The 12,956-nt window shown below is 44.1% G+C and overlaps 1 protein-coding gene across 5 annotated transcripts in view; it reads left to right on the plus strand.

The window, feature by feature from the left end:
* The first annotated feature begins 227 nt into the window (after window positions 1–227).
* LOC147888887 (calcium-dependent mitochondrial ATP-magnesium/phosphate carrier protein 3-like) overlaps window positions 228–12,956 on the plus strand; it is a 49,854-nt gene continuing 37,125 nt past the window's right edge. The window contains exons 1-3 of one of the 5 annotated variants that reach the window (XM_087392276.1): window positions 228–459; window positions 543–601; window positions 882–2,545. In XM_087392276.1, the coding sequence (XP_087248402.1) occupies window positions 1,252–2,545 (1,294 nt within the window). In that variant the 5' untranslated portion in view covers window positions 228–459; window positions 543–601; window positions 882–1,251. Of the gene's footprint in view, window positions 460–542; window positions 602–626; window positions 2,546–12,956 lie in introns of those variants that run through there. The other 4 variants (XM_087392277.1, XM_087392278.1, XM_087392280.1 and 1 more) reach the window with 4 other exon arrangements.

Genomic DNA, 12,956 nt, shown 5'->3' on the forward strand with positions numbered 1-12,956 from the left:
GCTACCCATGCTTGATCGCACGACCAATCAATTTCAAGAAGAGGATGACCCTATTAAATGCAACCATTTTATAAAGATTCTTGAGTGGGCATTGTGTAAACCCCCTGCTCATTGAAGATCGGCAAGGACATTGTTTGGGGCACTCTCTAGTGGGTGTACTCACCCTATACATTAGGGTACGAAGCCGAGATAGAGTTGGGCTACACAACCGAGGTGTGAAATAGAACAGATTGAGGGCGAAAGAGTGATCTACGTAGAGTTGAAGTCAAGGAGCTAAGTTTGACTGGGACAGTCCTACTAGAAAGGCAGGGCCAGGAAAGAAAATTTAACCTTGGAGCTTATCCGAATGCTCCTTTTGTACTCCATTCCACGTCGTCCCTCCTTCCTTTGCAAATTTCATCTCCCGTGCCGTATCTTTGCTTCAGGCCGGCCATCGCTCCCTTCCCCTCGTGCCTTCAGGTATTTGCTCCTCTCCTTTGCCTTGCTTTTCTTAGTCGCAGTATCTTCTGTCAGCCTGACCTTTTCTTCTGGCCTCATCCCAGCGTAGCGTCCTTCTCGGTTGCGATTAGTCAAAGCGACGTTATTTCACCAAGCTTGGCAGGTCTCTCTCTCTCGCTCTCTTCCTCTCTGTAGGTGTGCAATAAATACACGCTGGACGTGGATCGCTCTGGAGCATTCCTTGTTTCTTACTTTCTCACTCGCAAGTAGGATTTCGGTCTAATTTAGAGGCAAGCGGTTGAATTCTGTGCGCAGTCGCACATGATTGCTATGTGTTCGATCGCCTTATCTCTTGTTATATGGAGGATGGATGATCATGCTTAGTCAGGGTAGGATGCTATGAAAAATGATGGCTTTGTTGTGTTGCAATCTCTGAACCACAGTGCCGATGTGCATTGTTACATGGAGGCTGATTGTGGTACAGAAATGGCAATAAGAAAGGCAATGCGGGCTAGGATTCTACAAACAGGAAAGGACCCCATGGAGAAACCGGACAACTACAGGAAGAGGGTTTGTGGAAGTCACAGCGAATAAAAGCTCAGTAAAGAGTATATCAACTTATCTGTGAGGGTTTCTCGTGCCTGGCCATTGACAGAGGTCAATATGGAGATTTGGCTTATGACTTGTAATGGTTTGCTGAGAAATGCTGTGTTGCCTGTAGCAGCTGTATAATAGATCACGCCTTTCTTCAAAGATGATTTTTAATACGGTCATGCCATAATGTAATAAGAACAAGAGTTTACTTCCTATATCATGGGTGTTATAATACAAGGCCTTCCTTCAGAAGCAGATGGGACTGGCTCTTGTCCAAAGGAGTCACCTGTAGGGATTTTGCTTTCATCACTGCACTCAGCTAAAAATTTAATAATTCCAGTGGTTTCTTTCTCTTCGTTTGGGAGGATCTGGACTGAATGCAATCCAGATGTTAGAATGGTAGATCCTCTCCAGGCAACAGTTGGTCCAAAAGAGGAAAATGCCGTATGTTACGATGCAGGAAAAGATCGGTCAACAGAGCCCCCAACGGTGTCTGCTTCACAGAGGCAGTTTTTGAATCGCTCTTTCCAAGGTCCTTTGGATGACGACAGAGCAGCTTTGCAGAGAGACAATCAACCATGCCAACCTTTGTCTGAGTGTGGTAACTGCAGGAAAATAAAACGTGATGGTGATGGCACTCAATGTTGCTTTTCACACAATCAGTTTATAGCTGCTTTTCTCGGAGGCATGCCCAGTATAAGTCTTAATCAATTTGTAAAGCGAGGAAATGGTTTTATCCATTCTTTCATTGAATGTACTGACAACAAGGGTCTTCAGGAGCTTCCTTTGCCAGTGGGATCACAAAAGCATGTACCTGGTCTTTCGCTGCAGGGCTTGTCAAATATTTTCCCCATTTGCTATGTAGTTTCCAAACCAGATTGCATTGCTGTGAAGGATTCTAAGCCCATGTGCTTTGTAAACAATGAAGAATCGTTTGAAGTACCGAAACCATCAATGGCTTCCCTTTTTCAGCTTATTATCGAGCATTGTCTTCTTGTAAGCTCTGATTTGTCTAAGCATGCTGCCCAGCTGGTAACTTGGAATGATAACCCCAGTTGTAACATGGATGATTCAAAGCAGAAAATGATTAGTTCTTTCAATGAACATTTTTGCATCACTGCACCAGTACAGGATTCTCATTTAAGCAGTCCATTCCACGAGCAGGATCTTGAGAACAAAAGAAAGCAAACAAAATGCTTTAAGTCAGCAGCCTTAGGGTTTGCGCGAGTTGGAGGGGAGCTAAATGCTGTTGTTGCATCTCCTAATACAGAAAGGTCTGAAAGTCTTAATCAGAGCAGTGAGTCACATGAACGGGATGAAAGTTCTCAAACAACAGCAGGACTTTTCAGAATGCCAATGCCAAATATTGAAAGGCTGCGGTCCACGTTTCCTACAGTCTCATTGACTGAGCTCATGGAGTTTGTTCCACAGATAGGGAAGACATCTCAAGATTTTCCAGATAAAAAGAAGCTCTTTTCTGTGCAAGACTTCTTCAGGTACACAGAAGCAGAAGGTGGGTCATACCACATTGTTTTTGTATGATCTCTTCTTTTGTCCATTTCTACCTGGAATAACTGTTGATTCCATATTTTATGTTGGGATTCTGTGAACTTTTCGGAGAGTAAGGATAAGGACTGAGTGGATGCTCTCCATGCAATGTTCTACCACACTGTCCAATATCCTAATGTTTTAGGTGAAGTAACGTTCTTGGGGCGGTAAAATATAAGTATGAGTCCATGCATTCTTTGAACATGAACAAGGCTGAATGCCTCACAGATCTTGACTGGCTACAATCTCTCCCAGCTTTATAGAAGTCTTGGAAGTTCAAATGATCTCTCTCTCTCTCTCTCTATGTGTGTGTGTGTGAGAGAGAGAGAGAGAGAGAGAGAGAGAGAGAGAGAGAGTGCTCGTCGTCATATTGCACCTGCCACTTGTAAACGATGTCTGTCCCTGACGGGGTCTATGCCTCAGCTCTTCTGGCATTGCTCAGAGTATTGGGATTTCTTACATCTGTTACAACAATGGCTTCAGTTGGTTTTCATCTGGTCAGGCAGAGTTTTGATCTCCTTTTTTACTGGGTTCCTTATTGGCTCTATGGACCATGTGGAAGGACCACAACCATCGGATCTTTGGTGATGCTAAACATCAGTTGTGTCACATCTCTGCAGCAATCATTCTATGATTGCCCACATGCACAGGATTTACATTATCCTACTCTCTTCAATCTTGTCAGTATGTCCCTACTGACATTCAAAAATAGGAAATTCATATTAATTAGCTCCCTCTCTCTCTCTCTCATAAAAATCAATTGATTAGGCTAACTTATAAGGGGGCCCAAATGATTAAGGCCAAATTAATCTATGTTGGGGGCAAAATTTACGGTCCCCCTGATTTCTACCCTCCCCCCTCGCTATCTGCATTCCCTCTCGCCTCCTCTCCCTGGCTCTCCTTCCTCCTCTCCCCCACCGACAACCTCTCCCCTTTTGGCCTCTTCCCCTCCCCCTTCCCTCTCTGTTGTCTCCTCCACAAACCTCTCGTAGCCCTCCTCTCTCACCCTGGTGGTGGCAATCGCTCCTCTCCCTCCTGAAGCCCCCTGGGGGCAGCCCTCCCTTCCTCAACCCCCTTGCCGAACCCTTGTGCCTCCTCCCTCCACTCCCCGTGCTCCCCCCCCTCTTTGACCTCTGCTCTCCATGCTTTTTCTCTTCGTGCTTCGGCTTCCTCTCCTCGCTGGTCTTTTTGCCTACTTATTGGTAGCTCGGTGTCTCTTTGCCTCCACCCGTCCCTTCATCGCCATATTTTGTGGTATGCCTTGTTCCTTTCGTGCTCTGCTTCTTTTGCATTGCAATATATTGTGTGATCGAATATTTTCTGAGCCCTATTGCCAAGACACAATAGAATGTTGCGGGATCTGTCCTAACTACTGCGCTGCAATCTTTTCTTGCACCCTCATGCTAAGTCTCTTGTTCTGCATGTGATTTCCTACTTGGCAGGTTTGACGCTAGTGAATCACATTTGGAATGCCACGCAATGTTTGGGTTCCTGAGTTTGTACGAGCCAAGGGATTGAAGGCGAACATTAGTAAGGATTTGCCTGTATCGTGACGGGATTTCTATGAAGGGGTCTAGTCATTTGCGGGCGGTAAAGATAGCATGGGCAAATCATTAGTAGCTTTGCCACGTACCCAGTAACGGCGGCGCGAATGGCAACGGTGGGAGGCAATGAGCGAGAGAGAGAACACTGTCATTCGAGTGATCACAACATGGAGTTGGCTTGAGCTGTGGCGGGAGGGAGTTGCCTTGCTGCCGGATGGTGATGGCGATGCCAGGGGCTGTTGGATGACGATGGCTAGGAGCAGCACTTAGAGTTATTGTTGGACTAACAATAGGGTTAGATTAGGTTAGGGTTAAGGTTGTGTTAGGTGAAGTTAGGGTAGGTTAGTTAATCAATTCTCTTAGTACTTTAGGAAAGTATCAACAATGTGACTTAATCTGAATTAACGCAAGATTTTGAAGTTTTAGATTGATCTGGTTTTTAAGGACGTCATTTTTCTATGCGTTAAAAAAAAATGTTTGCTTTGGATCATCCTCTTCAGAATTAGGTAGTGTAAGCTACTTAATTTTAAAGGAAGAAGAGACATTAGTCATATTATGATATCTTCTGATGCTTGTAATTGGAGGTCCCCACTTTTGGGACTGTTACTTGTAATATAATTGTTCAATGGATTTCACCCAAAAAAATGTGCGTGTGTGTATGAGAGAGAGAGAGAGAGAGAGAGAGAGAGAGAGAGAGAGAGAGAGATTAACGTCCTCGAGATACCTCACAGATCTATGGGACAAAGTACACTAGAAAAAAAGGATAGCTCATACAAGCCTCATGGGGCTGAATCAAAAGCAAAAGCAAAGGCTACGCTAAGGCCCTTTTGCTTAGTGCTATGCTATGCTATGTCAAAAGCTCAAAAGCTTAAACAAAGAAACTCAAAACTCAAATACAAGCTCAAGTGTGAGCTGAGGTCTGAGACTCAAAAACCGAAACCCGGCACCGTGATAGCTCTCCATTTTGCTGTGAAATCAACTCTTGAGTGAAGTGGCATTGACTTGATACTTTGTACGAGCATGCAATACTTGTTTCTTTAAAATCGCTATGCAAGTCCTATTGTTGCATATGATCACTGTCACTTCCTTTTGAAGAACTCCCATGTCCTCCAGTATTCATCCATCCGAGCCAAACAGACTCGCATGCTGCCAAACAAGGGGCTCCGTATTCTACTTCCGTGGAAGAGATGCAAGTGTTCGTTGCTTCTTGCTAAGCCATGATATGGGACCTGATGCAAGCTTGAAGTAGTAGCCTAACATTGAGCGCCGTGTGTCTTGATCTCTACACAGAATTGTTTGAGCTTGCTCCCGGTGTGGGATGTTTAGCACCAAATGGACCACGAGATATGCCTATCTTAGAGAAGTAGTCATCTATGCTCTAGTATCATGCTCTAGGGCCTGCTCACCCACGCTAAATCTATGACCATGGGTATGGTAGTCATCCTGGCTGTAGACTCCCTCTGCATGTGCATAGCCTTTGACAAGAAGTCTTGCATTGTACTTATTCAAGTATCATCGGATTTGTATTTGGCATGGTAAACCCATTTGGTTCTTATGATCTTCCTCTTCTGGGGCCTATAGTAGTTCCGAAGTATGATTATGCTAAATGGCCTCTATTTTTGTGTCCATGGCAGCCCGCCACTTTGGAATTTCGTTTGCGTCTTCAATCGTCCTTGGTTCTACGACTCTTCTGGATTTGAACCATTAGAGCATAGTTCACGGTTGGCACTTTCCTTTGAGCCTCCTTACCTCCGAATTGCTCTTTAGAATGTTCGTGACTCTTGAATCCTCTAGGGTCTTCAAGTACCATCTTGGTAGTTTTCCCTTTGCCAGGGTTTGTCTTATTGGCTTAGGTGCCTTAGACTTGAACTTTGAATGTTCAATCTTTAGATATTTTGTCTCCTTTTCTTGTGTAATAGCAAGCCTTGGTCTTTGGGGAACAACTAGAGCTTCTGGTCAATTGCTTGTGTCTTAGACTCTCTTTTGGAAAGCATCTCTGTCCACCACCAACTTCTTTGCATAGCCGATAAGATTTTGACTCCTTGCTTTACTGCCAAACTTCTTGCTCCTGGGATGCTCTATTGCTTTGTGCATGTACAGAAGCATCAGAATGAAAAATCTTCAAAATGAGAAATGGTTGGTTTCTTATCATAGTTTGCCTTGTATAGAGTTTTCCCTTCATCCACCTTGGTCTTTGTCTAAGCTTCTTTCCCTCAGTAACATAGCTCATCTCTGTGATTACTCAATTCTTTCTCTGTGCTACGCCATTTTGTGGAGGTATGTGTGGATTATCAACTGTTTGTTTGTCCCTCTTTCTTGCAGTAGGCGTTGGAAGCCTCCAAAGTGAACTCTCCCCCTTTGCTGAGTGGAAAGGTTTTTACTTTCTGTCCGGACTCTCTCAACATTGGTCTTCCATTCCTTGAACTTGATGGAGGCTCGAGACTCCTTTGAAATGCAATAGACCCACATCATCAATAAAATCAAGGTAATACCCGGCTTTGGAGAATGATGTTGTGGACATCTTTTTCGCATTTTCTCGGAAGGAACCAACTCCAGAGAACCTTGGTTCTTTGCGTAGCCTCCTTTGGGAATGCCTCCCCGGAGGCGAGAGGAAAAAGGTGGAGCAATTTTGAATTGAAGTTGCAAGAATGGAGAACAAAGTATGTTGGAGCTATCATAGCCAAAGAGTGTGTTGATGTGATGTGAGATCTAGGACTAGTGATTGTTGAGTCATGTGTGAGTGCCACGTGTCACTATGGGACTTACCGCATATGCTCTTTGTGTGAGTGTGTAGGTCTATATAAAGGCTTGTACTTCACTTGTCATGTCATACTTGATGAATGAATGAAAGCCTTCATTATGTCTTCATTTGACTATCACGTCTTCACTCTCTAGCCTCTCTCTCTCTCTCTCTCTCTCTCTCTCTCTCTCCCACCATGTTACTAACATGGTATCAGAGCAGGCCAATCCTGCCCTAGGCGCCCTGCCATGTCATCATCTCCCTGCCCTAACCTAACCTTAAGTCTGCTCAGCTTCCTCCTTGCAGCCGCCTTATTTCTGCCTCTATTCTGCCTCCTCTTGCAGCCATTAGCTAGACGCCTATTGCTTGCTGGTCGGCACTTCCTTCAAGACGTGGAGTATTTCATCGCCGAAATTAGGGTTTCTGAGCTGCTGCTGCAGAACCGCGTTCAACAGACCCATTTTTGGAGCTGTTCTGAGGCTTCCAGCATATCTACATCCTCGGAGCTGCCTTGCTGAGCCGCCTTGCCAGTTTTGAGACCTGCCTTCGCATTTGGAGCACCCACAGCGACTGCCTTGCACATTTCGGACCTGCGTGTGCATTTTGGAGTTCTTCAGGCCTTCGACCAGCTGCTGCAATTATCTACAGGAGCACTTCATAAGTTCGATTGTTCAAATTTCGAAGAATGACAGATTTTAGGGTTTCAGTTCAGTTGCTCCAAAGTTGCTTTGGAATACAACCTGTTTTGAAGACATTTGGAGCTGTCCTGCGCTGTTCTTTCATGGCATATACTAGCTTTCTTGACCTACAGCAGAAAACCCTAATTTTTGCAAACCCTACATTTCAGAAATTAGGGCTTTCCTGGTTTTATCTTCTCTTGGTACATTTGAAGACATATCTATACCCTATCAGGTTGCTGTTTTCAGTGCTCAAGAGACCTCCATTGATGGAAAGACAGCCCTCCTTATTGATGAAACTCATGCCAATCTCTTGGCTGAAGAACAAGCTGAACCTGAAGAGCCCCCGGAGGAGATACATGTAGGTACAGCAGAGGTTCACGGCCTCTCTCTTGATGATGAGGATCCTTTTGACCAGGGTTGGGCTTTCTAGGCCCGTGTTTGTATTGAGTCAAATAAAGGTTCTCAGCCTGGAGTTGTCCCTTTAAAGTGAATGTATTTGGAGTCAATAAGAGGTACTCTGCCTTGGGTTGTCCCCCATAAATGATTGTATTGTTTTTTACTTTCGTTTGATGGTATTGGCCACCCAGTTCAGAGTAAGGGGGGGTGACGAGTGATGGTCGGTCGCAAGCTGACTGAGAAGTCGCTATCACACGGGAGGTGTTGGATAGTTGGACTTGCTCTTTGCAGTATTGCGGTGGAGGGGGGATCGGTCTACTCTTTGCGTGCTGGGTCTCACACTCTTTGCTCTGAAGGGGGGTGTTGGAGATATCATAGCCAAAGAGTGTGTTGATGTGATGTGTTGGTGTGTAGTACTAGGAGATCTAGTACTAGTGATTGTTGAGTCACGTGTGAGTGCCACGTGTCACTATGGGACTTATCCCATATGCACTTGGTGCAAGTGTGTGAGTGTGTAGCCTATATAAAGGCTTGTACTTCACTTGTCATGTCATACTTGATGAATGAATGAAAGCCTTCATTATGTCTTCATTTGAGTTTCACTTCTTCACTCCCTAGCCTCTCTCTCTCTCTCTCTCTCTCTCACACACACACACACCATGTTTAACAAAGTTGTCCACAAGACAAAACCCTAAATCCCTAGGTATACCCTAGGTGAGTTAGAAGTCACCCAACCACGAAAGGGGAGTCTTTAAATAATATTACCAACATCTCCTTGCAAAGACACACCTAGTAGTGAGTTGAATGTATTTGTAGATCTCCACATTGGTTTGGATATTGAAGTAGATAGTTTGGCAAGGGTTGATCTGATCATTGATATTGGCAAAACTATTTTATATATTGTCTCATTCTCCTCACCGGATCTCAATGTGTTACGTGCATGCATGAAATACAACAATCACACTCTGATTGTTAGTGAGTATGGGAGTAGATGGCTGCAAACCACCATAAACATCTGCCATTAATATCTTGGTGCATACACATTCAAGTGTAGTTGTGAAGGCTGCCATGTGCTCAGCTTCACAAGATGATGTTGCCACAGTGGATTGGTTCTTGCTCAACCAAGAAATGCATGAATTGTTAATGAAGAAACAATTTCCACTGGGGGGATGTATGGTATCATAACCCCCAGCCCATTTTGGATCACTGAAAGCATGCAAGCCAGAGTCACCCACGGGCATAGAACAGACCAAGAGATAGAGTACCTTGCAGATATTTGAAAACATGATAACAGCACATTGCTGTGTCTTTGGGCTGTGCATATCCTGCTCAACTGGGATAGACTGAACTGAATATCTGGATGGGTCGCAGAGATAAATAAGACCTCCAACGGCGTGATTGTATATAACAGCATCAAGAGGCTCACCAGGCACCTGCATCATGCATGGACAGCATCAATGCGGGCTCCATGGGAGTTGAAATAGGCTTGCACTCCTGAAAATCGAACCTTTGTAACAGTCTCTGAATGTATATTTTGACTGTTTGAGCCCTTGCATAAAATGAATACCCAAATAATAGTCTTAAAGCCCCAGATTAGACATGTCAAATGAAACTTGAAGATTATTCTAATTTTCTCTTCATTTGTGCTTGTGAGCTAATAGAGGATGATAATGAATGTATCCTTTTCATCCTTCTTATGCTTAGTTGGACTATTAGTTGCTGGTTTTACGCTAATTCTTTCTATCTTAATTGGTGCGTTGCCCCCTATCAGCTAGATTTAGATGCTCGTCTGGGAGAGACTAAAATGAAATCATTACAAGCAGTTGTAGCTTGAATGAAGAGATTTTGGACTACCTTTGATTAGCCTACTCCTTTAGTGCTAGCCTTCGTTATGGCTAAGTTTGCCCTTCACCTCGGAGTGACGACAAAAACTCAGTATGAAGACTTTGTATAAATGGATGCTCAAGTATGTGTGGGTGTGTGGATTTGTATGTGTGAGAGCATATGTTTATACTATGGTCTACACCCACTGCTAGGCGCTGATGACGTTAGTGGGGATGTCATAGTAGCTAGTCCTTGCTATGCATGATGGAGTTCGTGGTTTTCAGCCTTATGAGTGACTATTATGAGATTGAAACTCCACTATGTTGTGTTTTTAGAGGATGAGTTTGGGCATGATCCTGGACTCATCTAGGTATATACTTCTGCCGTATTAGCTGACATGCAAATTTCACCTTCAGAAGTTTTCGTCCATGTTGTGGCTTGCTGGTTTTAAGCTAATTCTTTCTATCTTAAGTGGTGCGTTGCTCTATCAGCTTGATTTAGATGCTCATTTGGGAGAGACTAAAATGAAATCGTTTAGTCTTAACAAGCAGTTGTAGCTTGAATGAAGAGATTTTGGACTACCTTGTGATTAGCCTTCTCCTTTAGTGCTAGCCTTCGTCATGGCTGAGTTTGCCCTTCACCTCCAGAGGGCTGACATAAACTTAGTACGAAGACTTCGTATAAATGGATGCTCAAGTATGTGTGGGTGTGTGGATTTGTATGTGTGAGAGGCTAGAGCATATGTTTATACTATGGTCTACACCCACTGTTGGGCGCTGATGACGTCAGTGGGCATGTTATAGTAGCTAGTCCTTGCTATGCATGATGGAGTTTATGGTTTTCAACCTTGTGACTATCATGAGATTGAAACTGCACTATGTTGTGTTTTTAGAGGATGAGTTTGGGCATGTTCCTTGACTCATCTAGGTATATTATGTAGACCTTGAGTAGTAAAAAATGTATGAATTTTCTCATACGAAGCCCGTGGGTCTTGTTTCAGCCCATAAAGGGCCTTATGGAGTCTGCATACTTTATGTTCCTGACCAGGCATTTGAAAGCCAACCGCCTAACTCACATACACTTCTTCTTGCAAGTCCCCATTGGGAAAGACTGCTTATGCAGCTGTATATCAAACTCACTGATCTGAGTTTTCTGCAAAACTCACATCTCTATGACAAAATCCTTCTTGTATGAGTATTGTAGACATGGTAACCTTGCTATTGCTGCTGTAGCCAACAAAATGCATTTAATTGCCTTATCATCCAGCTTGCTTCTCAACTGAGTAGGCATATGTGCATAGGCTACATAGCCAAACACCTTGAGGTAGTCCACCTTGGGTTTTCTGTTATACCAAGCCTCAAAGGAAGTCACAGTTGTCAAGGCCTTGGTGGGGCATCTATTCAAAATTGTGCTGAACACATTTTTGCTAATTGTCCAAAATTTGTATGGCAACTTCTTTCCTTTGACATGGATCTGGTCATCTCCATCAAAGACCTATTCTTCCTCTTACAATGCCATTTTGTTGCGGTGTATATGGGTGATGCATAATCCCTCTTTCCCTCTTTCCTTCAACAATCCTTTAAGGCATCTGACATATAATCTCCCCCTTTGTCTTTTCTCAAAGTTTGCACTTTGCACCCAGACTCATTCTCAGCCATAGCAACAAATTGCCCGATGCATTGAAAGACATTTGATTTTCCTTTTAGGGGATATACCTATGCCCTTGACTTGGAGAAATACCCATTCCGGTGAGTTTGAAAGGAGTTTGGAGGAATTTGTTGCTATCAGTTGGTGGGACTGATTTATGCCTTCCAGTGTGCCAGGGATTAAGAAGAATCTACTCTTGGTGTCCTCCTGCTTTGCTGTCATTTTTGAAGATGATAGCTGCATTGTTAAGGACAAAGAAAAGGACTATCAAAGGCATCTATAATTATAAGTGAGGCAACCTCATTTTGGCATCACACCTGACATGATAATTGCAAACCAAAATAGACCAATGTTCAGTAATAGGTTTGCTGCAGCACTATCCTCTCGCTATCATCCACGTACCACATGAGTCTGACTGGCTCGTAGGCTGATTATGTCGCTCTAAATTTTATTGAAAGAGAAGCAGTTGTCTCATGTCTCTCTAAATTCTCATGTATATGATTATGTGGCTCTAAATTCTATTGAAAGAGAAGCAGTTGTCTCATGTCTCCTTGGACATCCCTTGACTCTAACAAAATACCTTGACTTGAACCATCTGATCCCCTAGCATCCTAATCTCCAGCCTAGTTAGAATTGCCAGATCCACTATGTGGTACTGCCTTCCTCAGCCATGTGCCAACCAAAATCTCTGCGATCCATAGGTACCACAATCATGTCCATCCAATAGGCGTTAGAGGATTGGCAACCAACCCAATTGTGAGCCACCATATGAGGAGGACAAAGTGTTAGTGGACCGGAATAGTAGGAGTACCTGTAGGGAGCTGCTGCGCAATGTTTGGAGCTGTCTGCAGAACCATCTACATTTGTTGTTAGGGGCAGCAAGGCTGCGGGCCTGTGGGATGCAGACTCATCACAACAGAGCTGCTTGGCAGCATTCAAAGAGGCCTGTAAGAGCATTGCCAGGGTCTATTTATAGGCCTGGCAGTAGTACCGCAGCAGCAACAGGGTCGGCTTGTCTGCACGTGACCCGGAGCCTGTGACCCGACAACTCAGACAGAGGGTTGACTCACAGATCATACTTGGGGACATCCCCTCCTTGTTTAGGGTCGGAGCCCGACCGACGGGGGTCACAGTGGCCCTGGTTAGACGTAGAGCTACGACCAAGAGACGTACTAGGATTGCACCCTTGGGGGCATCAGCGCTCTATTGCTGACCTCATGCCTCCAGTTCCACAGCCTCATCCATCCTGATGTCCAGCTGCTGCTGCTGCTGCTGCTGCTGATGATGGTTATGATGATGTCGACGATGATGCTGAAATTGATTGATTGATTGAGATATGACTATGTTGTACTTAGGATTTAATACTACCATTTTGCTTTTTTGCATTCTGCATTGGTATGGATGCTCGTTTAGTAGCTCCACTACCACAGCTCATTGTATTAGGTTTTTCACAGTCTCATAGACCCATCGGTCTTCCGAAGACTTTAATAAACTTTCTTTCTTTCTTTCTTTCTTCACCATGTTTCTAACATGGGATTAGAGCAG

This window comes from Dipteris shenzhenensis, chromosome 21 (genome assembly GCF_047967505.1).
Source record: "Dipteris shenzhenensis isolate YYH24624 ecotype China chromosome 21, Dip_SZ_1.0, whole genome shotgun sequence".
In the NCBI taxonomy this organism is placed as follows: domain Eukaryota; kingdom Viridiplantae; phylum Streptophyta; class Polypodiopsida; order Gleicheniales; family Dipteridaceae; genus Dipteris; species Dipteris shenzhenensis.